Source organism: Rhinolophus hipposideros, assembly GCF_964194185.1.
Source record: "Rhinolophus hipposideros genome assembly, chromosome: 6".
NCBI classification, from domain to species: domain Eukaryota; kingdom Metazoa; phylum Chordata; class Mammalia; order Chiroptera; family Rhinolophidae; genus Rhinolophus; species Rhinolophus hipposideros.
In genome coordinates this window covers 91251686-91277835 of record NC_138052.1, presented here as the reverse complement: position 1 = coordinate 91277835, position 26150 = coordinate 91251686, and the positions used below count along the sequence as shown (strand labels likewise).

Below are 26150 nucleotides of genomic sequence, written 5' to 3'. Positions count from 1 at the left end.
ATCAGTGCTCCTCCAATTCCAATGTTCTTATGAATCCTTTGGGGCTCTTGTTAAAAGGCAGAGTCTGAACTAGCAGGACTGGGGTACCTGAACTCTGCCTTTGTAACAGGCACCCTTCATGTCTGTGCTGCTGGCCTCAGAAAGAGCACACACGGAACACAGATTTTCACCTCCACATGTATGTTCTCTTCCCCAAGTTCAGACTTAATCTGCATGAAGCCTTAGTTCTTGTCTTGGCTCTCTCTTTAACCAGTTGTTAGGGGACACAGGTTTTAACTTCTCTGGGTAAGTTCTTCCTGATTTGCAAAATGAGCATGTTGACATAAGTGACCCTGCTTGCTGCCTCCAATCAGACAACCCTGAGTCTTCATGGGCAGCTTCTTTTACCGTCAAGTCCCTGAAACCAGAAACCGTCTCGATGTGGCCTAGTGCAGAAATTAGGATTCCCAATACTTTGGGCTTCATTTCATAAAAGTAAGAATAAGAGCCTCAACTTAACTATTGCTAGCCCAAGAGTTCTCCAAAGAGGTTTCTAACACTTCCAACCCCATCAGGTGATAAAGGCTATTCTGGGATACCGGGGAGGAGAGGAGAGCCGGGAAGACATGGACCGCCTGGATTTCACAGAGGAGAGCCTGGTGGAAAAGGGCAGCCAGGGCTTCCGGGACCCCCAGGCCCTCCAGGCTCTCCGGGGCTGAGAGGGATCATTGGTTTCCCGGGATTTCCAGGTGACCAGGTGAGTGGCTACTATCTTGGGAGGGAAGAAATAATAAAACCTTCCGCTCTCAGGATGCCCATAAGGAGACATAATTTGCCAGTGGACATCATTGCCCTTTCCCTGGCTTTTAGAATGTAAAGGGTCTGCCAAGGGAAGAATGGAGACTTCTGGAAGCCCATGATGTAACTAATTTCTGACCAGTGCTCGTGCTTGTTTCCCATGACATGGATGACCGAGTTACTTACTGTCCCCAGCTTAGTTTAAACAGCTCCATGGACACTTGCTTTGTGACTGCTAGCTTACGAGAATAAAGAGTCACCTGAAAAATGACCCAAATTCTGGTTTTTAACCCTTCCTACCAATTGCAGATATCACAGACTTTGCTGTAAATACATTTGGTATTTACAATCATGAATAAAATACCCCTTGAGAAACCAGGAGATACAATATAATAGCCTACATCACAACTTCTGGAAAACGTATAACATAATTTGCTATCCATCTTTTGGAATAAAATAGACTTTTTAAGTTTTTGGTATGAAATAACTTTTAATAATAGTTTATTTTGCATCAACGTGTTCATTTAAAACTTAAAATTCAAGTTTTATGATGCAATTACTCTTTTGCAATCAAGTATAAAGAATTGGATGCTACCTTTTGGTTGGTACTGCTACCTCTAATTCTGTAGGAGTTTTATCAACTTTTAAAAACTAAAAAAAAAAAAATAAAAAAAAATAAAAACTAGACACATGTAGTAGTATGTTTGCAACGCATTTCCAAATTTCTTTACCAATGCAAATTATAAAAACTAAATTGGTTACAGAAAATTATAACTGGATTAGGTCATGTGTGTGTCATTTGTATTTGAAACCCAATTAAGGTCTTACTTCTGTTTTATTAAACTATCAGGGTGAGCCGGGTTCTCCAGGGCCCCCTGGATTTTCAGGAATTGATGGAACGAGAGGACCTAAAGGTATGGATTGGACACACAGCAGCCAGCCATCAATATCAAGTTCTAGCTGTTTGTAATATTGTGAGCAAGCACCCTTTGTATGAAAAGCAAAGCATATCAAAAGAACCTCAACACCCAAGGGTTTTTTTTAGACTCTTCTAGATAGTCAAACACTCAGGACCCAAATCGTCCACATTTGTCATTCAGACCCAAGGGTAACAGATAGAAAACAGCAAGTCTGCAGGGCACATCCAATCTTCCTCCTCAGAGGGAGTCCTTGCAGCTGTCCTTGTAGTGACTGCAGCTCTGTAAGTGAGAGCTCAGAGGGAAGGAGATCAGGTCCACATAGGTCAGCACTGTCCACCTCGGCTTAGAAGCCCCATGCCCCACAGAAGCCAGTATCTCTTCTAAGGACTCCACACAGGTACAGCTTATAGGATTCCAGTTACTAGAGTCACAGTACATAGAGGAGGCCAAAGCCATGACTTCCCTTCAGGTATTAATAGTTCACTTAAGAATTCCTGGGCCCCATGTAATTTACAATTGGGTTATTTTTATCATAAGTCATGGGTCAGTGAATATTTTTTTTTCAAGGGCCAGATTATAATTATTTCCACTTTGTGGTCTCTGTCACAATTACTCAGCTGTACATGAAAATACATGCAGCATGAAAGCAGCCATAGACTATATGCAAAAAAGGGGTGTGGCTATGTGCCAATAAAACTTTATTTACAAACAGGCTACAGGTCTTAGTTTGCCTTGTGCCAAAAAAAAATATTGCCTTGTAACACATACTACATTCTACCTTTATCACATTTCCAAGAAACAGACATAGAAAGCTGACCCAATGTCAAAACAAACAGAAATCAGGATATCTTAAATTGCAATGTTTGCGTAAAACCTTTAATATTTTTACTATTTTTCTACACCATTGTGTTAATATTTTTCTTTAAATCTACTTCAAAATGATTCACCATTTTAACCTCACTATCTATGAATTCACAGGTTTGATGTACAGTTGTATTTTTTTAATACAATTAAAGTAAATAACTTTAAAATGCAAAATACTAATTAATGAACCACCTAAAAAATCATCTTCCTTACCACCACTGATACCCACTGTACCCTTTGAAAAACATTCTATAAATAATATGATAATTGTTGTAATAAAAAATGAACCATGTACACATTTATTTAGAAAGAATAATCTAGATCTCTTCTTCAGAAATGGTTACAAATACAGAAGTTTTTATATTTGATTTTGATATTTTATAGCTTCAGGGTTCCGAACTCACTGTTCTTCTATCTACCTCCAAATTTGTTATAGTCCCTTTGCCTCTTTCAAAGTACAAACCTACCTCTTCTCATTTCCTTTATGCTTGTATTAGACTACATTTGCAAGGGACCGAAATGTACTGAGGATACCTCGAGTAAAAGAGGTCTCATGGAGCCCTGAGAGAGGAGACATGGTTTTGCCAGAACATAAGGCTGATGAACCTAGCCTTTATGCAACCCATGGTTTCTCCCTTGGTCTGTTTTTCACTTACTTGGCTACCAATTAATTTCATCAGTTTCTATTTAGTATCCTTTCTGGATCCTTCCAGATATATTTGGATTGTACTCCAACATGCTCTACATCAGGGCATTATGATAATCTTCATCATGATAATCCTTTTGGTTTCTGCCTCAATAGCCAAGGACTTCAGATTCTCACTTTTTATTCCAACTTCTCAAGGAAAGACTGGCTGACTGGGGATGGACCAGATTCCTACCCTTCAAACAAATAGCCACAATTACGAGTAGGGTCTGGTGGAAGAGAAGCTTCTACGAGGTGTAGGTAGAATTTTTAGAAAGGGCTGTTGGTGGTCAGGTTCTAAGAAACATGCCTAATTAGTTATCTTATTCTCTGTAACCCCATCTATTGTCTTGCCTTCTCTACCACACCATTTTGAGTCCTCCATTTATAACTGACTCCCAGATACACGTATGACGTAAGTCCTTGCATTTGGAAGCATTCTCAGCAGTGTGGATGGCTCTGTCGGACTCTGAGAGTCACTGCCTCCAATAGCCTTTGAATGTGCCGCCTCTTGTGAAATCATCAATAAAGTGTTCCTTTGTGAGTTTGGTTTTCAAGGACATTGAGTTGAGCTTCCTTGCAGAGAGCTTGAAATGTGACTGCAGCAGCTGAAGAAACAGTGATAATTTCTTTTTGTTTCAAAAACACAATATAAGGATATTGTCACTCCATGCCAAGTAATTTCTTAAATAGATATCTAAATTTGAAACTATTTAGGGAATTTAAAAATGTAAACTTACTAAGATCTATACTTTCCTATGATTGTTATCAACTAAAAAATTATGTGTGTGTATATATTTAAATCACATTTTGCATCTATGTTTCCATTTGTTCTTATGCAGGAAAATAAAGCATTTTTTTCCCCAATAATCTTCTGGAATAGTTGAAGATAGACTGTAAAGACAAATATCATGAAAGTTATTGAGTCACTTGTATGAGACAAAATTAAATTCTCTTAAATAACGTTAGTGCATCTTATCACTTACAGGAATCAAGGGTGACCCTGCAAGTCAGATCAGCCCACCTGGTCCAAAGGGTGAGCCAGGTAGTCCTGGATGTCCAGGTATAGCTACATATTTTTCTTATTAAAACAAAAAAGAATAAGATTTGTTTGAACAATAGCACAATTACTTATCCTCTGAGTCAGCGGTGTTTGAGTCCCCCTTTGCCAATTAAGATATATATCGGAGGGGTTATGTAGCACCCTGGCCTAGAAGAACACCAGAATTTACACCGGGATTCCCAGTCTTTTTTCCACGATGGTTCCCATGACAGAGGACATTGGCAAAACAATACACCCCCACCCCAGGCATGCCCAGATTTTGACACAGCTGAAAATGACTATTGCAAACAATTAAAATTTGGACTATTTTGCAGTCTCCATAATTAAAAATTATACATTGTCAATAACCATTTGCACTGACTACAGGTGCAGGATATCATTGCAGCCCTTTCTTTCCTACTCGGTAAAGCATGTATCAGTGAGTCAGGCCATTATTAAGACATCACTGAATGTCTCATTTACTAAATATCGAATCGACTAAAAACCAAACAAATGCACAACCTCATCACCAACAATAAACCTACGTGCTTCAAAATGGTACCTTGTTTATCCGTAAAAACTGATTCTTAATCCCTCAGAACAGATTATGATGTGCCAGTGAGTTCTTGCCCTCCAGTTGAGGTTGCAGCTGGTACAGTAGACAACCCACAGCTGACAAAAGATGCATACTCTTTAACTTAGTAATTCTACTTGAAGGAATTTATCTTAAGTCAGTAATCAGACAAGTGTACAAAGATGCGTGCACAGGGATATCCATTGCATGGAAAGAAAAATGCCCACCCACAGATGATCTGTTAAAGATGATCTGTTAAAAACCCAACGTCATTTAGTGGACAGGTTAGAAGCCAGGTGTGTATTTATACGGGTCCCTTGTTAATGAAAGCATCTCATATTAGTAGCTTTGTACATTATCTTCAAAATAATTCTCTGGTGATATTATAGCCATGTTTTCTTCCATAGAACAGAAAGAAAATCTGAGTAGAACGATTATGGGAAATTTTATTTCTTTATTTTTATACCATTTTTGTGATGGCTTAAAACGGAAGTCTAACAGAAAGACAAGCTAGTACAATGGCTTCCCTTCTCACTCTTTTTCATATGGGTCTTTTACCTCTGACACTGTCACATATATTTTGAAAATATAATATTTCAACTGAAGCATATAGCTTACATGTACATTTGAAGGGGAAAATAGTTTTGAGGTTAGTATTATGGGAGTTCATAAGAAATACTGGAATGAGAAGTCTCGCAAGGGAAATCAATGGTTCAAAGTCAACCTCCATTTTTCTTGTGCATGTGATCTTGGCAAGTTGCTTATCATCTCTGAGCTCAGTTTCCTCGCCCATAAATTGGGCCTATGCATGTTGCAGGATCGTTCTGAGGATCAAATGAGATTCCTTGAGAGCAATTTGTAAACTGAAAATTGCTATGCAAATGTAAAGTGTTACAGTCACGTCATCATCATGTCAGCAAAACATGAAGAGATTTTTCTACACTTATTGGTATTTTTAGGTAAACCCTGCAGACAATAAGATTTTATAAGCTGAAAGTAGTACAAAATAGAACCTTTTGCTATGACCTAATATTTTAATTTAAAAATCATAAATATGAGTTATTTTCCATTTAGGCTAACTTTTTGAAAAAAATTTGACTTGGCGTAACTTCTCTGGTCTCCTGTAGTTAGCACCATTTAAACTGTTCCCTCTCCCATATGCCATAGCTTTAGCTTAGAATTTAAAAATTACATCATATGTTATTCACCAGCTCAGAGTTTACCTAAATATGCAATTTCCACTGATTTGAAAAGCTGCATTGAATTTGAACGAGCCTAATGAGAAGGCACAGAGCTGCTGCCTGTCTCAGGAGATTATATATGATTGTACTGGGTTTGTTTCTACCTCCCCACTTCAATTCTGAGAGAAAATACAGTACAGATGAACTCAGAAGTTCTGTTCTTAATACAACTGCGATTGGGGAGGCAAGCCTTTTAATACTTCAGTTTTTTTTGCATTTAGAGATGGGAATAACACTGCCTTACATTTACTGCAGGAATGTTTTCAGGATAAATAAAATAACACAGAGAGAGGCTGCGTCAATCTTAAATTCGACCAAGGAACAGCTATCGCCTAGCATAGATTTATTTCATGTGTGTTGTAATAAATAATGACTATGCCCCAGGGGTTTGTAAATACAGAGCCATATATTTTATTTGCAGATTCAACTGGTCATTTTTAGCACAGACTGTTGTTGGTTGGTTTATCCTATAAAGTGAATTGCATTAAAGTCACGCACTGGAAATAAACACATGGGGAAATAGTCATCTTCCCTAGTAGTCAAAGAAATGTAATTTAATGTAAGTCTGGAATATATTTTATCCTTACTACATTGGCAAGAAAACAAATTTAAAATTCCTCAGTGAGTGTGTACCTACTCTCGGACGTGCGATGATGGAGCTGTGGGTGGATTACATGTGGTGATGTGACTTGATGCAGCATTTATCCAAACCATTTGGCAACCTCTACCAAGAACCAAATGCTGAACGGTCTATTCTAGAAGACCAGAGAACAACTGAACTGTTCTCTCTTCAGCAATCACTGTCCTGAGAAAGGGTCTGTAATCGATTTTTTTTTAACTTAATGAACATATCCACCCAACGTGTGGTTCTGGAATGGAACCCGATGTGGACAAACCATCTGTGAAGGACATTAAGGGGACACTTGGAGAAAGTCAAGTATGGAATGAGTATTAAATAATATTAAGGATTGTCATTAATTTTTTTAGCTGTGATGTTGTTTTGGCCATGTAAGAAAATGTTATTTTTCAGACATACTTCCTTAAGTATTTAGGGATGGAATTCCATGATGTCTGTGATTTACTTTATAATACATCAGCATTTTAAAATGAATAAAAAAGACCTCAAATCTCATACCATGTTACCTAGAAATCCTACTCTTAGGAATTTTCTCTAAGGAAATAAATTAATAGAAGAAAAATGTATTAAAGATGTATAAACATCATTAAACATAACAGCAAAGAGAAAATTCTTGAGTGGCCATGGTAGGAAAAATTTGGATTAATTAATTTAATGTAGATCAACTCAATAAGCTATCTGCCAGTCATTTAAAAATAATAATTAAGAAAATGATGATAAACTTGGAAAACTACTCATGATTCAATGCTAATTTAAAAAATTGTGGGTATTATGTACACTTTGTATGCATATGAAAAAATTGTGTAAGGTGTTGGAATTATAGGTGTTTTGTTTTCAGTACTTCCTTAACGTTATCTTTTTGATAGAACAATTGCTAAAATTAAAAAAGTAAGACTAGAAAAGAACAGCAAGGGCTGAAGTTGGAGGTTTTATAAATTCACTTTCTCACAGAGCAATCTACAGCTACTCAGGTTTTGATCCTTCTTTCTTTAGGGCATTTTGGAATCCCGGGAGACAAGGGCTTCCCTGGCATTCAAGGACCCAAAGGACCACCAGGAAGGCCTGGACTGCCTGGCTCCTCTGGACCACCAGGATGTCCAGGTAACTTGAAAGGAAGCTTGGAACCATCCCATGCAGTTATGCATGTCTTGGTGTATCAGAAAGAGCCAGCCTTCACCTAGACCTGGGCTCATCTCTGGCTCTGCTGTTTCTCAGATCTGTGACTTTGGACAAGTCACGTAAAGTTGTCTATTCCTTACCTGTGCATTGGAGCCAGTCCTGTCTTACTGAGTTGGCCTGAGAGTAAATAAACTAAGACAAAACCTGTGAAGTGCCTAACAGGGTGCCAGGCACGAAGGGATGGTCAGACAGATAGGGCTCCATTCCAGCCCTCCCTAATTCACCTGCCATTCAGGACACTAGTTTTCTCCTTTAGACGTAAAGTAAAAATCACACATACAGTGCAACATTTTAATGGCTTCTCTTCCTGCCGATTTAGAACCAAGTGAGAGTTTAAAATCGTAACTGGCAACTTTAATTGCTCAAAGTGTATTTTCTTCTTTTCAGGTTAAGTCATTTTTTTCTCCCTAGAGTTAGAAGAGAAATAAAACAGTGTTCTGGGTTACTCATATTTTAAGAACATAGACGACCTTCCCAGTTAAGGTAACTCATCTGTCATGTGGGTGTCTGCAAAACCTCCCTGTCGTCCTCAGGTAATCAAGGGATGCCTGGGCCAATGGGACATCCAGGAGAAAGGGGGGATCCTGGACCCAGAGGCCTCATAGGGGATCCAGGGACACCTGGTCTTCCAGGAATAAAAGGTAAGTCAAAAGGAAGCTTGACCCATCAGAAAGGATCCAGCCCATAGGGGCGAGTTCACAGTGCCTTTCCAGCACCTGAGTGACGCATTGCTCTTGGTCATGGCTCTTTCCCACTGTCATTAGCACCTTCCTATTCTTTCTTACTCAGGACTTCAGGCTGTGTTCATCTAGTCTCCTGACCTGCCTGGCACCAAAATGATGCTGTTAACATCTCATTTTTTGAGGGCATTTCCCCCCATGTTTTCCATAATGTTCAGGCATATTCATTTATTCTCTCCTCAAAAAGTTAAGCTGCTATTATGTCCTAGATTCTAAATATAGGTACACAATTTCGAAGAAAAGAGACATGACTTCTGCTTCATGAAGCTCACAATTTAACAGCAGACACATATGTTAATAAATATGTGTAAATAAATTTGTATTTACTAGTTGTGATAAGTGGAAGGAAGATAAAAGAATAAGATGCTAAGGAGAAAGAAGAATTAGTATTCATTTCCTTTGTTAAAGAAACATTTTTTTTTTCTTGGTTGAAGTTTTTTGGCCTTTATAAGTATAGTAGATTGATTATTATATCACTCTGGTTAATATAAAATGTAATATGATATGTGATATAATATAATAAGTATAATTTATTAACAAATCTTCATCTCCTCCCCCGTTCATTCACGGTACTTACTCTTCTTTAGTTCATTTCTTGCATTTTAGAAAAAATATTTTCTCATGGCTTCTTTGTGTGTACCTCTAGCATAACATTTGTATTATATCACATTTCTTTGTTTAGAGGTCTTTCTCATCAAGTAGAATATGATTTTTTTAAAAAGCAAGGACTGTTTTTATATCCTTGGCATCCAGTAGGTACCCAATTAAGTCTATTGGTTGGTTACTGTAAGTATTTTTAAATTTATGAGTAAATTAATAAGTGAAGAAATGGATAAATAGAAGAATGAGCCACTGAGCTAGTAGTTATGAATTTGAGGGTCTTCCCCTTAATCAACAATAGAAGAATCAAGCCGTACTTGGTAGATTTCTACAGCCAAGCCCTTCTTATCTCTTCCTTCCTCCCTTTTCTTCCCACTTATCTCTGCTTGTTGACTAATCCACACACTAAATTTTGGGTAAATGAAAAGTACTTCCCTTTGGAAGAGTTGGAAATCCCTTCTTTCGGGCTTAATCATGTTTTGAAAACCCAGATGATGTTTTTCCATACTCTGACATCTTCGCTCACCAGGTAGCTTTCAAATAATTAGTTTTCCAGCAAGTAGTAGTGTTGTGTATATTACCTGGAGCAATTCTGTAGAGAGGATTCTACGCAGTCACATGACTTCTTGGGAAAAGTTCCCATCACAAGACATCTTGGGATTGTTTTTCTCCCTCTTCACTGGCACTTTTAGTAATGTGAAGTCCAGTGATTTGTGATAAATTTAGGGTTTCAAGCAAAATGATAATTATGTTACAAGTTTCTCTGTTTATTGTGGCCATTTCCTATCTCTGGCAATCCTTACAGCCCTGGTGAGGTGTTTTTGTTTTTTTTTTTTGGTCACTTTTTTGATTATCTGGAAGAGGAAATTGGTAAAGAACCAAAAGAACATTTTCCATGATTAACCACTCCTACCTCATTCCCATTTCTTCCTATCTTCCTACTTCAGTAAAACAGCAAGGATTGTCAAGTGTCGTGGTGCCATAAGAGTCTACACCTAGGCTTACTACAACGACAAGACTTACCTTATTATTGTTGGTTCTTTCTTCCCCTGAATTAGTTTGCATGTATCACATACCTTCAGTATAATATGTTATTAAAAACCAAATAGCTAATGAGTTTTCCAAAAAATAAAATCACTTAAAAAATTATGACCATTACATCATAATTCTGTGCTATGAAATACATTTGTTAAGAAAGTGAAGAAATGAATACATCAACCCAAATATTCATACCAGCATACAGACAGAGGCTGACGTGGTGCTTTCTGACCATGCAGTGACACTGTTTCACTTCAAACAGCCCAGTGAACAAACCAGTCTTTAGAAGAAACAAACAAAACATTGAAATATCTTCCTAAAAATTAGAACGTCTACAACATAAATCCATTGTTGCACTTTATCATGCTGATAAAAAAATTAACCACACTCCAGCAGAAACACTTTGAACTGAGAAACTAAATATTTGAAGTATGTTCTAAATAAGTCAAGGGGCCTGATTTTCTTGTTTGAACAAACCAGCTGCTGAACTCAAAGTTGTTTGCTCTGCCAGAACAGGCCATATGGATTTTGGGTCCCGCTTGTGCTCAATCAAATTTAAACTTTAACTTAAACATATGTTAAAAATGGCTTGATTCCTAGATTTAAAGTTTTAAGTGCATATGCCCTCTAAAAGGAAGACGCTCAGTTCCTACTTGGGCATTCACATGGGAGTGGAATAATGGAAACCGAAAGACAACTTTCTATAGCATGACAATAACTATAAAGAATGTGGATTAGGTTATTTTGGTTGGTGGCCAGTAAAATAAATTTCACAAGAACAAAACACCTTGAAATGTCTTTTATTAGCAAAGAAATGCCATGTACCTTAGAGCTGTGAAAATCATAACAACATTCTCCCTCCCTTTTTACAACTAGAGTGGTCCCCTCCCACCCTACCCCACCCCCACAGCACTTACCAGTGCTGTGATAATTACCTGTTCTGTCAAGTCAGGGATTGTTTCCCTCTGGTTCCTCATTGTCTCATTCAGCGCCTGTCACTAAGTACATCTGGGGCCTACAATCTCCATGGGTTAGGAGACCAGGTCTTAGGCTCCTGTGCATTCCTTTAGTAGACACTCATGTATTTTCCGAATTAAAAAATAAATAAAACTTATTTCAGAATCTGTTTTGATAAGTTTCCAACTTTGTTGAACCATTACCTATAGTCATGTAGGTCTGTTTTCCCATCAGCTTTCACATTAGGGTGACCAGCTGTCCTGGTTTGCCTGGGACTGAGGGGGTGGGGTGTCTCAGGACGCAGAACTTGCAGTGGTAGAACTGGGAAAGTCCCCAACAAACAAGTTGGTCCCCCTCCTGAAAGAATAAACTTGTATAAAGGCCCATGGGGATAGTGCTTTCAGGCTACAGAACAAAAGAAAACCTTAGAATGGAAATCCAGTCACAAAGCGTGTCTGGCTACACAGATGGATGCTATGATGACGATTACGGCTGCAGGGCGATCAGACTCTGACGGCAGCGAGGGCGACTGGCCTGTGAGCGCAGTCTGAAATGATGGTTGTTAAGCAGGAAGACAGCAGAGAGGTGAATAAAAAATCCTCATTACCAAGGAATGTGCTTTGTTAGCGTAATTGCCTCTCATCTGCACTGTATCTATTTTATGCATGAACAACTTTCTGATTTAGAGATGGGACTGATAAAAAGAGCTTTCAGTAAAAAGGAAAAATTGCTCTTAAAACCCTACCAGATATAGCTGTATTCAATTTAGAAAGATAACGTTGGGTCAGATAAGGGTCGGCCAGTTCAACAATGGCGAGGGGCAGGGACTGGGACAACCCAGGATCTGGATGTGTTGATGTGACAATGGAGAGTTGGCAGAAACTGCGACATTCCACCCGCAGCCAACTCCCCTTAATCATCAATCTTGGTGGCTTAAGCTGGAGATCAAAACACATTGAAATAGCAAAGTAGTCTCAAAAAATTTATTATCATTTCAGATAGATTGCAATAAATATCCAGATTTGGCAGCAGAAGAAGCTCTGTGTGTTCCTTTGGTACAAACTTGGAACATCGACTCGAAAATAGGAAAGAGGATTGGAAAATAAACTGAACTGTTAAAAGTGGTTAGGAAATAAGATCTTTAGGGAAAATTAGGGTGCATTCCTATTTTTTTTATTTTTTGGTGCAAGAGAATATGGCTCATTAGTACCAATCTAAAGTTTAGATTTTAAAAATAAAAACAAAACTATTTTAAGTCCTGATAATAAATAAAATGGAACTGAGTAACTTCCATCTTCTAATAAGTGCACAGAGGACTCGCTTTAATGAATGGATAATAATTAGCACTTGATTTATGTATATACAGATACCTCTAACTTCTCCAAATCTTACTCATCCTGTAAATCTATCACAGAAAGACGACATGCAAATCGCAGTCTTTTTATAGTTTCCTCTCTTTTTATAGTTTCCTCTCTACCCGTTTCATCCCTCGCCCTCCACATTTTCTCATTCACTCATTCGTTCATTCATTCATTCATTCAATACTTATTAAACACCTGTGACACTGTGTCAGGAGTTATATCAAGTGGGTACATGGAAAGACTAGTAAGACCTGATCTTGCACTCAATTGATTTGCCCAAAGCAAACCAGTCACCCAAAAACATGATTGTCGTACAGCATGGGACTGGCATGGGGCATCTAGGGAGTCTGTGTAGGTGCCATGGGGTAGGTGAGGGGCACTTCCTGTGTGTTAGTCACGTTATCATCACGAATTCAAGGGATGTGGCCCTAAACTGAGTGAATGGCTGGCTGTGCACTGAGGGGCTTTTCGCCTTGGATGAGAAAGGACAGCTACTGGGTGGAAGGTCCCTTAATGAAAGAGGAAGGCTAACAGGCTTGGTCAGGGGCTGAAGAGAAGATTCTTTCCCCCAACTCAGTCAGTGGGAAGACATTGGGAAGCACTGGCAGAGGGCCAGGCACACGGGAGATTGTCTGTACATACTGGTTATTTGTCTTTCCTTCCTCTATCCCTTGTTTTCTTCCCTCTACTCCCTCCTTGTAAATGTATACATTTATATATTATTGATATGCTATGTATTGTAATATAAATATAAATATATAGACATTACAAATCTCTATATATTTATAAATCTATAGATCTATAGGTATTCAGTGTTCAGAGACAACTAAGTCAGGTTGGTAGATGTCTCCTCTGATGTCTGACAGAAAGTTCTGAAAGAAGATGGAAGCATTACTGAGATCATATCTAATTACAGAGACTGGAGTTTTCAACAATCACCATAAAATAGATTTAGTTTCTGAAAAAAGGCATCAGGATGGTTCTCTTTGAAAGATATGGTTGTAAAGAAAGAGCTGCAGCCAAACTTGACCTGTAAGCCTGTTCTTTCTGAGCAGCACAGTGCTTAAAAGAAAAAAAGGGGGGGGCATGTATTCCCTAGTATGCCATAGGCTCCACCTGTCCTTATTGTCTCACTACATTTACCTGACCAGATCCCACAGAAATTAGAATTTACAGACCATGGTGGAATGCTCAGACCCTGACCCTGGGTTTGCTCCCGTCCAGTCTCTTCCCTCATCTAGGATGATTTTGTTGTCATGAAATTGAAGGTCACTTTCTACACCAATGTGTCAGTAATTCTACACTGTATTTGGTTAGAGAGAGAGCAGTTCATGGAATGGTCATAAACAGACAGCCAAGCTTTAAAGCCAAAGGAATAGATGTGTTAAGCAATATTGGAAGACAATGTCCATCAAATGAATGTATTAAATAACAACCACTGGCATAGATTCAGCCCTGATAATGACATCTAGAGGGTGAGATCTCATGGTTCCTGCCTGGAGAATCTGTCTGTCTCCATCAGCAAACCCTCCTCTGGGTGGTGCCTGTAAGTTCTGGTAAGTGAAGTTCAATGTCTGGTCTTCCCCTGTGGGTCACAGGTCTGTGATATGTTTCAGGTCTCCCCGGGTTACCCGGCCTGAACGGCCTGCATGGTTTAAAGGGTCAGAAAGGAACCAAAGGTGCTTCAGGTAAGAGAAAATCCTCTGTGAGAGACTAGACTGCAATCAGTGGACCTCTGGTATTTCCAAAGTTCACAAGATGTGGGTTGTGAAACTAAGAAACTGGCTTAGCTTAGAGACAAGATATTGGAAGTATTTTTAGTGTTGAAATGACTTATATAAAAAGGACCCTTGAGAAAACCCAATTTAAGAAGGAATGGTTGATTAATGGTGCCTTTTGTTGATGCTGCTTGGGACTCTCTACTAAAAATACTCTGAATAATTGCTTAGGTGGAGCTAGATTTCACAATGTTCTGAGGAACAGATAAATAGTTGGGATTTTTTTTTCTATTGTTTTAAGTGTGGTAAAGCCAAGTACAACCATGTGAGTCTAATTAGTACTTTGAACATCTCTCAATAGCCTGCTGCTACAATAAGTTACCTGCACAAATTGCTGTTATTTTTGGTATTACAAATAGGTGATCACCAACAACTGAATTTTAGCTTGTTCTGTCATTTTAATATAATGCACATTTGTTGCATTACTTTCTCAGAAAAATCACTCACCTTCAGGCAAGGTAGCTGAATCAGACATGTAGATTTGAGGAGCTGTGAGCAAAGGGTTGACTTGTTGTGCTTCTGGATTTGAATCTGTTAAATCTTTATACAGTATGGAAGGTCAAAAAGTAATCTGGGATACTTAAAATTCACTAAGTGGCTCTTCCAAAGAGTCTGATAAAATGTGTATCCCCTCCAAGAAACCCATGATGCTCTGTGTTTTCAATGTGGAACTCCACAATAGTTGGATTTATATGTCAGTTTCCACCTTCATTTTTAAACCACTTTGTTCATAATTACTTATTGTTGGATCTCATATGTTTTTATTTTTTCTGTTGTAGAGGTTGGAGAGTTGGTATTGTCACTAAGCTGTTTTTTTGTTTTGTTTTGTTTTGTTTTTTAATCTGGAAAGTAATTATAAAGTAAATGAAACCTATGGGTGACCAGTGTGATGGGTCTTAAGAGAGTAAGTGGTGATTCAGGAAGTGTATGCAGCCATTTGGACATTGTTGCAGCCACTGGTTGGTCTCCACAGAGCCAGCTGCTTCCCTGTTATACCCCTACTTGTATGCAGTTCCTTTCCAGGCACTATGACAAGACAAGTGAGAAGAGGCAGTGCTAATACTGTTTTCCTCATTAAGGTTTGAATGCAAAGGGCCCACCTGGTCCAATGGGAATACCTGGGCTGAAAGGGGAGATAGGAGACCCTGGGAGCCCAGGAATTTCTCCTCCAGGCCTTTTTGGAGAAAAAGGTCCTCCAGGTCCACCAGGTAAGAAGCAGCATGCTTTGCCCCTCTCTCTCAATAACAAAATCAAAACTTTCTCGATGTCATGAGGCTCACATCTGAATATGTTCTTCCTCAGGGAGACCTGGACCACCTGGTCCTCCAGGAGCCAGAGGAAGAGCTCCTAAGGGTGACATTCCTGAGCCGGGTCTGCCTGGAGATCCAGGGCCTCCTGGCCCCGATGGCCCAAGAGGTATGAGAACATCGTGGCAAAGGCTGGCAACGCCCCTTTCCTTAGATGCTGCCAGCTTGGTAGGGATGTAGGAGCAGCCAATGCAGAGTAGAAGCACCTTAGCTCCATCAACTGGTAAAGGTGGGAGTGTGGGCAGTAGCGAGCTGGCAGGACCATACCCAGGCCTAGAGCTTAGGCCCCTCACCCTTCTATTTTACCCTATCAGACCACCTTCCTGTGGGTACAACTGGGACTCAGGGCAAACCTTGCCCATCGCCAGCTCGATGCTCAGCATGAGGTTTCAGAAGTGGCTGTAGGAGGAAATCTCAGTCTCAGCGTGGATCTCTAGCACCTGCCACATAAACCACTGTTTTTGGCCCAGAGTGCCAAGACCTGGCCTGGCATGCACACAGAAACAGAATCTCTTCATGTGCTGCTAACAGTACATTTTGTTCCTCTCCCCACTTCACAGGGACAAACTCTAGCAAGGCCATAGTTAACAAAATAGGATGGGACCAGAGCTGGCCTGGGAGCTGGGGGAAGAGCATGGCTCAGTGCAGTGCTTGGCTAAATGCAGATAATCCTATTCCTACTAACCCATAGAACTCATCTAAAGAGACACAAATCCACCGTCTTTAAATGCTTAGCATTTTAGTAAAGGTGGGATTACAATATTACATAATTCTATTTTACTACAAAAAATAAAAGTGCTTAAAACTGTGCTAAGTATAGAAGCTAAGTAGGAATAGAATTGGGGCTCAATTCCTGTGAGTAGATGCTTGTTTTCAAATAGGTTTATAAGTTTAACTAAAGGAACATTCCTTTCACATCAGCCAAATTTTATCAAAAGCCTATCCTCCATTTATTCATATGTCTGTATCTATCTGTCTGTCTGTCTGTCCGTCCGTCCGTCCGTCTATCTAGCTATCTTCTATCTATCATATTAGAGCAGTTGGATGGCAATGCAAACAAAAACCATAAACCGATTCTTCAAAAGGAATGTCCCTGAAGGGAAGAAAGGCTTTGCTTAGGTTCATTTTATCTAACAGTTACTAACAAGGCTACGCCAATTCTCAGCTTGGGCTCCATGAGACCTACTCTCTGTTTCTCTCTTGATACTATTAATTTTCTTATTCTTCTAAATCGCTCCATCCCATGCTTGCAAATGCGTAGATTACTTTCCTTAAGAAGCTCTTAAGCAGGCAGCACACATTTGTCTCGGACTAAAATAATCTTTTTGCCTCCTCCTTGTGGTCAGGAGCACCTGGGCCTCCAGGTCCCCCTGGGAGTGTTGACCTCCTGCGAGGGGAGCCAGGTGACTATGGTCTGCCGGGACCTCCTGGTCCCAAGGGCCCACCAGGCCCTCCAGGACAGAAAGGATTCCCAGGATGTGATGGGCAGCATGGACAGAAAGGTAAGAGTGCAAGTTGTTCCTGAAGTAGCATGTGAAGACTTTCGCTATCTTGCCCTTAAAGGTCTGGGGTACTGGACCACCATGAGCTAATTCCTGTTTCTTATGGAAACAGTGATGACATTTCCCAATATCTTGATTTTCCAAAGAATCCTAAAGTTTGGGTAACAGTTGGACAAGTAAGAAGAAGAAGCACAAGTTCATCTTTAGCCCCTAATAGCATACTTGATAACCTTCTAGACCAGAATTGAACAACAGAAACACAATGCAAGCATTTTTGAAATCCAGTGTGTACTTTACACTTACAGCACAACCCAGTTTGGATTTGCCAGTTTCAAGTGTTCAATAACCACGTGTGGTGAGTGGCTTCTGTATTAAACAGTTCAGTTTTAGACTGCGGACTTTGCTCTTTTACATTCATGCAAGAGGCTCCATTACTGAATTCCCCCACTATTGAAGGCTGAAATATTTATTTTTATGAGTTTTTACCTAACTGCTAACATTAGTTTTTAGTCACCAGGATTTCAGAGAATTATTAGGTTCACAGAATTTTTGTTGTTGAAAAGGGACCAATTGTGATTATCCATTTTAACTCTCTTACGTCATAAATAAGGAAGCTAGACATGAGTGAAGCAAATGTTGAAGTGTTTAGGAGCACAATAACCAGGACCTGACCTGACTTCTGATCCAAATGTGAAATAAGGCAAAAGATCTGGGCAGAGGGGAAATCAAAATCACCATGAGGTGGCCATGACAATAATGCAAATGGCACCCCTGAAATTGTGCAGTGCACAACATGTACAATGGTACATAAGGACCCTCTTCACCTTTATTAAAGGTTGGTGCAAAAATAATTGCGGTTTTTGAAATTATTTTTAACCTTTTGAATCACAATTACTTTTGCACCAATCTAATAGCACTAAAATAAATTTTAGAGAATGTGACTTATATTTGCAGGTATGTGGACTTCCAATCATTGAACCCCAGAATTGGACAGACGTACCATCAGTCTAGTCACCAACAGAAAGGAGAAAGGGGCTGGCTCTACAACCTCTTCCTCTCTCAAAAAAGACACTCCACCTCCCCAGTTGCTACTCTAGGGAATAAACCGCCCACCCGGAAATAAACTTAAGGATTGGGGAAATAGCCTACATGTAAATAAGTGACCTACAATAGGATATACAGAGAGTTAGAAATATTGGCGGAACATTAATCATGCTTCTTCACTCCCATTCCAGTGGGTGGAAGGGCCAAAGAATGCATAACTGTGAGAAGGGTGAGGTAGTTTCCTCAGTTTACCTTTTTACATTCACACAGTGGAAAATACTTTACCTATTCCACAGACATTCATTAAGTACCTACAGGTGTATAGTAGTCAGAGTCCTCACTATTATGAAGCGTAGAGTTTCACGGGGAAGACAGACATTCACCCTAAAAGATCCACCCGTATAAACTAAGACAGCTGCCCTGAGTGAAGGGACATACTTCTGTGAGAGCTTATCAAAAAGCAACTTGACTTGGGCTGGGATTCCAGGGAGGGCTTCCCTGAGGAAGTGACGCCTGATCTGCACTCCATAGAATCCCGGAGGACTTCACGGTTGAGGAAAAAGAGAAGGGATAACATGTGCCGGTTACTGATGGCTGATGTGGCTGTCACTGAGGGTGGTAGGGCCTCGGGATTGGGAGGCACATAGTCTCCAGGGAGCGCAGCGACTTTCCTTATTTCCCCTTCAGTTCTAGTCCTTTGACTGTTTCCAAAGAAAGTTCAGGATTATAGGGCTTTTCATTCTGATTTAGTTTCGTCATGATCATGGAACCACCACCTTCCTTTGTCCTTTTAATGGATTATCGTGTTTCCTTCAGACAAAAGCAGCTCTTCTCAGCTTCTTGACCCAGAGGCCAACTTGACTTGGCCCTGCATTTTGTTGGAGAACCTTTGGATTCAGGCCATCAAACTCTCGTTGCCCTTATATGTCTCCATTCCAGTGCCCTCGTTTTTATATGTTCCTAGGACCAGTGGGATTCCCGGGGCCACAGGGGCCACATGGACTTCCTGGGTCACCTGGAGAGAAGGGTTTACCTGGCCCTCCAGGCAGACAAGGGCCCCCTGGTCCTCCAGGTAAGCTTCTAATTCCCAATCATCTCCACGCAGCAGCCCACACACGGCACTTTGTTTTAAACACTTACTCTGACAGTCTCATCTCTCAGAAAGTAATTATTCTGAAATTACCAGCAACTTCTTATGAGGTTAGCCCCTTCTGATATAGAGGTTATATTTACTACAAAGTTTCATGTTTGGTAAGCTAATATTTATTACCACAACGAGTACATTTGACAATTAGGAGTTAATGTTAACATACACTATTTCTAAGATACATAAATCTGTGTTCCCTCACACAAGAGGCAAACACTGATTTGATTATTGTTAGGTGAGGACGGTATATTCAGTTCCTATCCCTGAACTCCCATTGATTTTCCTAGGTGTTTTATTTAATGTTTTCTGTAAACTACATTGATTCCTATGAAGTTGAAAGGCTATTTAATTTAAGCCCGATAGGCAACACATTTTCATCACAGTGTCAAAAGCAGCCAAGGAAAAGTTGAAAGGGCAAACAGATGTGTGTATCTGAGATTGGCAGAAGTAATATCTTTCAAGATCCTAAATCAAATATTATAGTAATGTGGTGTCAGTTGAGAATATTTTGCAATCTCCTAAATAGCACTCTAGTCCCAAAAATAAACTACACTGCTTTGTGGTGGATCATAGTCCAACATGACAAAAAGCCGATAACTTTGATTCATATTTCCTTTCTTTGCATAACCTATAAAACTTGGCAAATTAATATGGAATTTTCAGAAGACTTCAAATGGACAGGATTTCTGTATACATTAAATTGGGGCATACTTACCATAAGAAATGAACTGGAATTTTATGTTGCACAGGAGAGTTTCATTTCAGAATTTTCTAGGTAGGAAAACTCCATTACTAAACAATAGCCGTTCTTGTCAGTTACACTATGCAGACTTTTTATGTAAATAAGATGCCATCACGCTGCTTGTTGTCAATGCTGCCCTCAAATTATGATTTATGCTCTCAATCCATTTCACTTTTCTCCTAATTCACAATTTAAAATCTCTTTCCACCATGTGAAAATCGCTGTGTGACCTTGGTTTTTGGCTGTGGATCTTTCCAGGTTCCAGAGGTAAGCATTGCTATAAAATTAATAATTTCCTCTAAGTCTGCTTTCTAGTCATTCCCAGCTTTTTCCACTGTACTTGTGAGTTAAACTTTGTTACATTTTTACACATGGGGTGCTATAATTATATTAGGTTTTAATGCCTTCCAGATATAATAAGCCCATATTAGAGTGTCCTAATGCTAAGCCTCATTACAGGTTGTCAAGGCATTGTATATACTCAGCTTATATTATTTCAGTTCAGGGACCAAGTATAAGTGCTTTCTCTGTCAAATGCTCCAGTATGTACCAATGCAAGTCTCTTTTTATAAATTTCCAGTATAAATACATAGAACATCCCTAAAATAAGCAGTATCAACAACGTGAAAAGAGGGGTCCTTAACACTCAAGAAGGGGCTGTGACAAGCCTTTCCTATCACGCCCAAAGTCCATTTTCAAAGAACAAACTTCTTCGTGTGTTAAAATGAAAATGCCAGTATTCTTTTCAACTGAGGGTTCGCTCTATCCTCCACAATGCAAAAGCAACATATTATTTTGCGTGTGGCATTTTTGAAGAGAATAAATAGAGTTTCTCAAAAGAAGAAAAGCAAAGCTGTGAATGCTTGCATTTGTTTTTTCCAGGCATCTGTTATTAACCCCAATGAAAGATGCCCTGAACATAAACACCCTATTTTATTTTTAGGGTGCTTAGAAGAGATGCCTTGGCTCCTTTCTTTTAGCTTCTGGTTTATTAAAATGTAAAGAAAAGCAAAATCATAATTTAAAAAAATTCTGCTATTTTAAATATTTATACTTAAATATTACAATTGAAGTTTTCACTTTAATCCTTTCACTGTCTGTGACTGTATGTATAAACTAATTTGAAGAGAACATCAAAATCCTAAATCTGAAGTACCAAATGCTCCCCCGCCCTTTCCCTTACCACTGGTGAATGACGACCATAATTATAATTCGCAAGATTACTTAGGGAAAATAGAAAATTGTCACGTGCATCTCCCAAGTTACCCAGAGTGAAAAAGCCAAGTTTGACATACATTAAACCGTACGTATAGTAAATATACCCAACTCTGTTGTTTGTGGTTTTATACAATATTTTACAGGAGACCAAATTCTAAACTTCTTGTAGGGTTTAAGTCCATTCTGTACAGGCCCATCACCTGCTGTGTAGACTACAAACTTTGTGATTATGGCCACATTTTCTAGGATTTTCATGCTGCTTTATCATTGATTGCTGTTCTTAAAATTATTTTGCATATTGGTGTGAATTTTAAAACCATAACTCATAAACAATGTATTTTAAAATAATGTTACATTTCTTAGCATTCATCACATAGATGTTAAGAGCAAAAGTTGGGCCCATCCCAGACCTACTGGCTCAAAACTCTGGACTCTAACTGGCCAGATGATGTGCTCAAGTCAGAACTGGTGCTTCTCAGCCCTGGCTGACACTGGAATCATCTGGAAAAAAAATGATGCCTGGGTTAAGGCAGTATAGTGTGGCAGTTAAGAACACAGGTTTGGAGCCAGAACATCCTGGATTCTAATCTAAATGCTGCCGTGTGTCACCTTAGATACATCACTTATTTACTTGAGCCTGAGTTTTCTTTCCAGTGACACACAGGCTGGTTGGGAGCATTTAATCATAAAGCACTGAACCCAGGGCCTGATATGTGATACAGCACTCAATACATGTTAGCTGTTATCATTATTGCTTACTGTTATTATTTCTTTTTCCTTGTGGAATGTTCACAGGGTGACTGAATGAGCTTTAGAAAAAAAAATGTCTTAAAGATATAAATGTAACCAAGAAGAAAAAATATTCCAAACCTTCAGAACAGGGGTTCTCAAAGGGAGATCCCCAGACTAACATCATCAACCTCACCGGGAATATATTTGATGTGCAAAAGTTGGGCCCACCACAGACCTACTGGCTCAATACTCTCAGCTCTAACTGGCCAGATGATGTGCTAAAATCAGAACTGCAACTTACACTGGTGCTTCTCAGCCCCGGCTGACATTGGAGTCATCTGTAAAAAAATGGTGCCTGAGTCCCACCCCCAGAAATTCCTATGTAATAAGTCTAGATGGGTCCCGGCACCAGTACCTTTAAAAAACTCCCTAGCTGAGTGTATCATACAACTTAGTGTCCCAAGTGTATAGGATATGCCCAGGCCGTGTCTTACACCAATTCAAGCAGTACTTCCAAGGTGCGGAGGGGAAGAGGATGCAGGCATCAATATTTTTATAATTGCCCTGGATGATTCCAACGGGCATGCAAGGTTAAAAGTCGTGCTTTAGTGCCTCTGAAGCATGAAATTCTATCTCATTGAGTAATAGATACTATGGAACCCCTGCCACCCCTTCCCCCTGGCTGCAGTGTATTGTAATGAATTAGAGTGACATTAAGCTGAGCGTTAAGAACCCACCAGTACCTCTCCCAATGCCACCTGTGGCTGGCTACCCAGTAAAAAGTTGCCCAAAGATTCGAAATCCTGTGAAGGTCATCAAATTATTGCTGACTCAACCAATCTTCACTATTCTGTACTTCTCTTGCTTCCTCTGAGATCCCATTCACTCACTCATTCATTCATTCAGTCAGTCAGTCAGTCATTTATTCAACAAAATGTTTTCTGGAAGTTTTTCACGCACCCCGAAATGAACAAAGTTTCGCCTTCATGGAGCTTTCATGGGGTTGTTGACAACATTTCAGTGTAGTGTCAGAAGCCTGTCTAACTTGAGGATGCAGAAGGAGCGTGTTCATAAGCATTTGACTCCCTCACATAAGCGGTGATTCTTGTTTCAGGTGAACAGGGGCCACCTCCAGATTTGGATGCCTGCCCCCGGATCCCTGGGCTTCCTGGAGTACCAGGCCCACGAGGACCAGAAGGAGCCATGGGGCTCCCCGGAATGAGAGGCCCCCCAGGACCAGGTATGAGCCTCACACTGATTGTTCATGATGTGTGTATTATGTTGCTGAAATAAAAATCCTTGGTGTTTTTTGCTATGTAAGTTGTTTTCTTTTTTTGGAGTCTAAACAGCTAGTGAGACTGAAGTAATACAGATTTCTTTTCCCTTATACAACTTTTTCTACATTTATCTGAAGGTTTAATCCTGTACTGGCTGGATCAACACATCCCTTCCATTTTTATGTTGAAAGCCTACTTAAATCTTTTATACTGTGTAACTTTTGACATGAGGTTTTGAAATCCCTTAGCCCAACAGAGTATGTGCTCTACTAATAGTCGTTAATAGCTGTTGACTTGATTTTGAATGAAAAACTACTGAATTGGGGCTCTGTGGAGCAGAAACAGCCTACAAGAAGGGAGAAAGAGGTGTACCTGCTTGGAGGAGGGAGAAGGGGGAGGGCTGCTCTAAATTATGGCAATGACTGCATTGTTCATTTAATTGATTTGAGCATTGCTCAGTCACTGTCAGGGTAGCAGGTTCCTTATTTAAGTATTTAAACCAAACCATTCCTTTAAAAGTGGCCTCCGCATAGTTTATTTTCTCTACTCATATCACTCCCACATTGGCTAAGGTATAAAGAGATTAGGGAGTCCGGGGCTCGTCATCTAGAGGCCTCTGATCTCTTTGGACCAATGGTCACGGCCTGTGATTCTACATAACCTATATGCCTAAGAGGCATGAGGCCATTCCATTTCCCTTTTTCCCTACTGCCCTGCTGTGGTTTTAGCTCTTTTTGATTTAGGGCCAAAGGAATGAGACGCAAAACTGAATTTTGTTTCTCTCATGTTTCCCCAAACCCACATAGCGAAGGTCCCCAGAGATGTCCCCTCTGCTGGAGTCTGAGTAGCTCTTGGGTTGTGTCCAGATCTGCTCTGGAGCCCCCCTCAAGTTAGTATGGGGGTGGCTGTAGTCACCGCACTGCATCTGTGTTTGTGCACTAGGTTAATTGGGTGTCCCCTGGAGCCGCCATTGGGAATTGAGGCAGCTACTTAACTCCTCTTTTCTTTGGCACTCATTGCACAGACAAAGCTCTCAGTCAGGCACTGTAACTCGTCATTCAACGAGTTTAAAACCTAGCTGCCTTGTTGTGTATATATTCACAACGTCAAGGGCTGGGTCCCCCTACCTTAAAACAAACAAACAAACAAATGACAACTTTCCTCAAGCAGAAGATGTGGCCTCCAATGGGGTTCTGCAAATTCATTTCAGTGACTACTTCCAGAGTTGCCCCTACTTTTTATGAAGTATGGTACTAGATGTCGTGGGCAACACAAGTGTGAATAAAAAGTATTTTTCACCCCTCTAGGGTCTCACAATCTCATGGCAGAAACAGGCAGCAGACCATAAGTAACTCTAAATAATGGGAGATCATAATTTGTGTTTTAAAGGAGTTTCAAGCAAAAGGCATCAGGAGAAGGGGCCAGGGAGAGGTGAATTCCAGTGTGGGGCATCGCAGGACTGCTAAGACCCCGGCGTGAGCAGGCCTTTGAGCAGAGAGAGACTTTAGGGAAAGATTGGGTTTAGAGGAACCAGAATTGTCCAACAGGGAGATGGCAGAGGCACAGGTGGGGCAGGCTGGCCTAATAACCTGGTAACTAAGAGTTACCAGCTACATCCTTGCTACTCAAAGTGTGGTCACACCCCAGACATGCATAGAATCTGCATTTCAACAAGATCCTCAGAATATTGTCTGTACATCCAAGTTTGAGAAACCCTAACTATATTACATGAATGCCATCCTTGAAAGAGTCAGCTAAGAGTGACACCTTCCCTGATGACGCCATCCTTGCTGTACGTTAAGGGCGTGAAAAGGTCCTGATGCCTGGGCCTCAGCCTTGACCAATAGCATGCAAGGGAAGCAGAGCCTCAGTGTCAGTGTTTTGAAAAAGCTCCCCAGATGGCAGCCAGGATTGAGACCCACTGCTTCACCCCAATATCAATGGCGACCAGATGGGTGGTTGGGTTCACCCATTGTGGTGGCTTTGGAAAATAACCAAAGAAAGTAACCGAGAAGGCAAAAAATCAGTGGACAAATTCTGTACCCTTTAACTTAATAGTGTTTTTGGGCACATGCAAGATTCCCTCTTCCCAGACAGTGAGCTTCTGAAAGAGGGCTGACAGTCTCTGTGGGCACAGGTGTGATCACCTGTTGTCGCTAATTCCTCCTGACGTGGGTCGGATGGGCTGCTCCAGCTGCAGGCGGCCACAGAAGGGCCTTCTCTGGCTTCCCGTACCCTCTCCTTATCAATGGGGCTCATGCTGCCTGCTGGCTGTGGGAATACCGAGGACGCACTTGTGCCATAGAATGTGGTTATGTTTTAAAACAGTACGCAGTCCTTCCTGGGAAGCCTCCCACATTCTCCCCCATGTCTCACAGTGTGGGCTGCAGTGCTCCCTGGCCCGGGCTCCCTGGAGCTTTTTGCCCTACTGTGCACCCACTCCCAAGCCAGTGCTTTGGTCTGGGCTCCCTCTTCTCTGACATGGACCCCGGGCTCCTGTTATAAAAGACCCGTTTGCTGGCACTGTATTCTTTGGTCCCCTCTTCCTGTCTATTCCCTCTGGTCACTGTGGATGCATTGGCTGTATTGTCCAGTTGCTAATAAGTGACAAGTCCATTCTAAGGGTGTAAAGTGGCCCAGCCCTGAATGATGGGCCATCTGTAGGTGTGAGGGGCTGGTACACCACCCCCAAGGTTGGTAGTGAAGGATGAATTGCCACCAGGCAGTAGCACCTCCACTTAAAATGACATTGTTGATTTCCTCCTGTTTTCCCTTCAAAACCTTTTTC

General features: G+C 40.4%; 1 protein-coding gene across 1 annotated transcript in view; it reads left to right on the top strand.

Moving 5' to 3' along the window:
- The window catches only part of COL4A4 (collagen type IV alpha 4 chain), a 118461-nt gene that overhangs the window by 80877 nt on the left and 11434 nt on the right, over positions 1 to 26150 (top strand). The window contains exons 35-45 of the mRNA XM_081052078.1: positions 555 to 736; positions 1628 to 1691; positions 4235 to 4309; positions 7734 to 7841; positions 8453 to 8560; positions 14232 to 14303; positions 15473 to 15601; positions 15696 to 15809; positions 17047 to 17202; positions 19211 to 19318; positions 23200 to 23325. Coding sequence (XP_080908204.1) covers positions 555 to 736; positions 1628 to 1691; positions 4235 to 4309; positions 7734 to 7841; positions 8453 to 8560; positions 14232 to 14303; positions 15473 to 15601; positions 15696 to 15809; positions 17047 to 17202; positions 19211 to 19318; positions 23200 to 23325 — 1242 coding nt within the window. The remainder of the gene's footprint in view (positions 1 to 554; positions 737 to 1627; positions 1692 to 4234; positions 4310 to 7733; positions 7842 to 8452; positions 8561 to 14231; positions 14304 to 15472; positions 15602 to 15695; positions 15810 to 17046; positions 17203 to 19210; positions 19319 to 23199; positions 23326 to 26150) is intronic.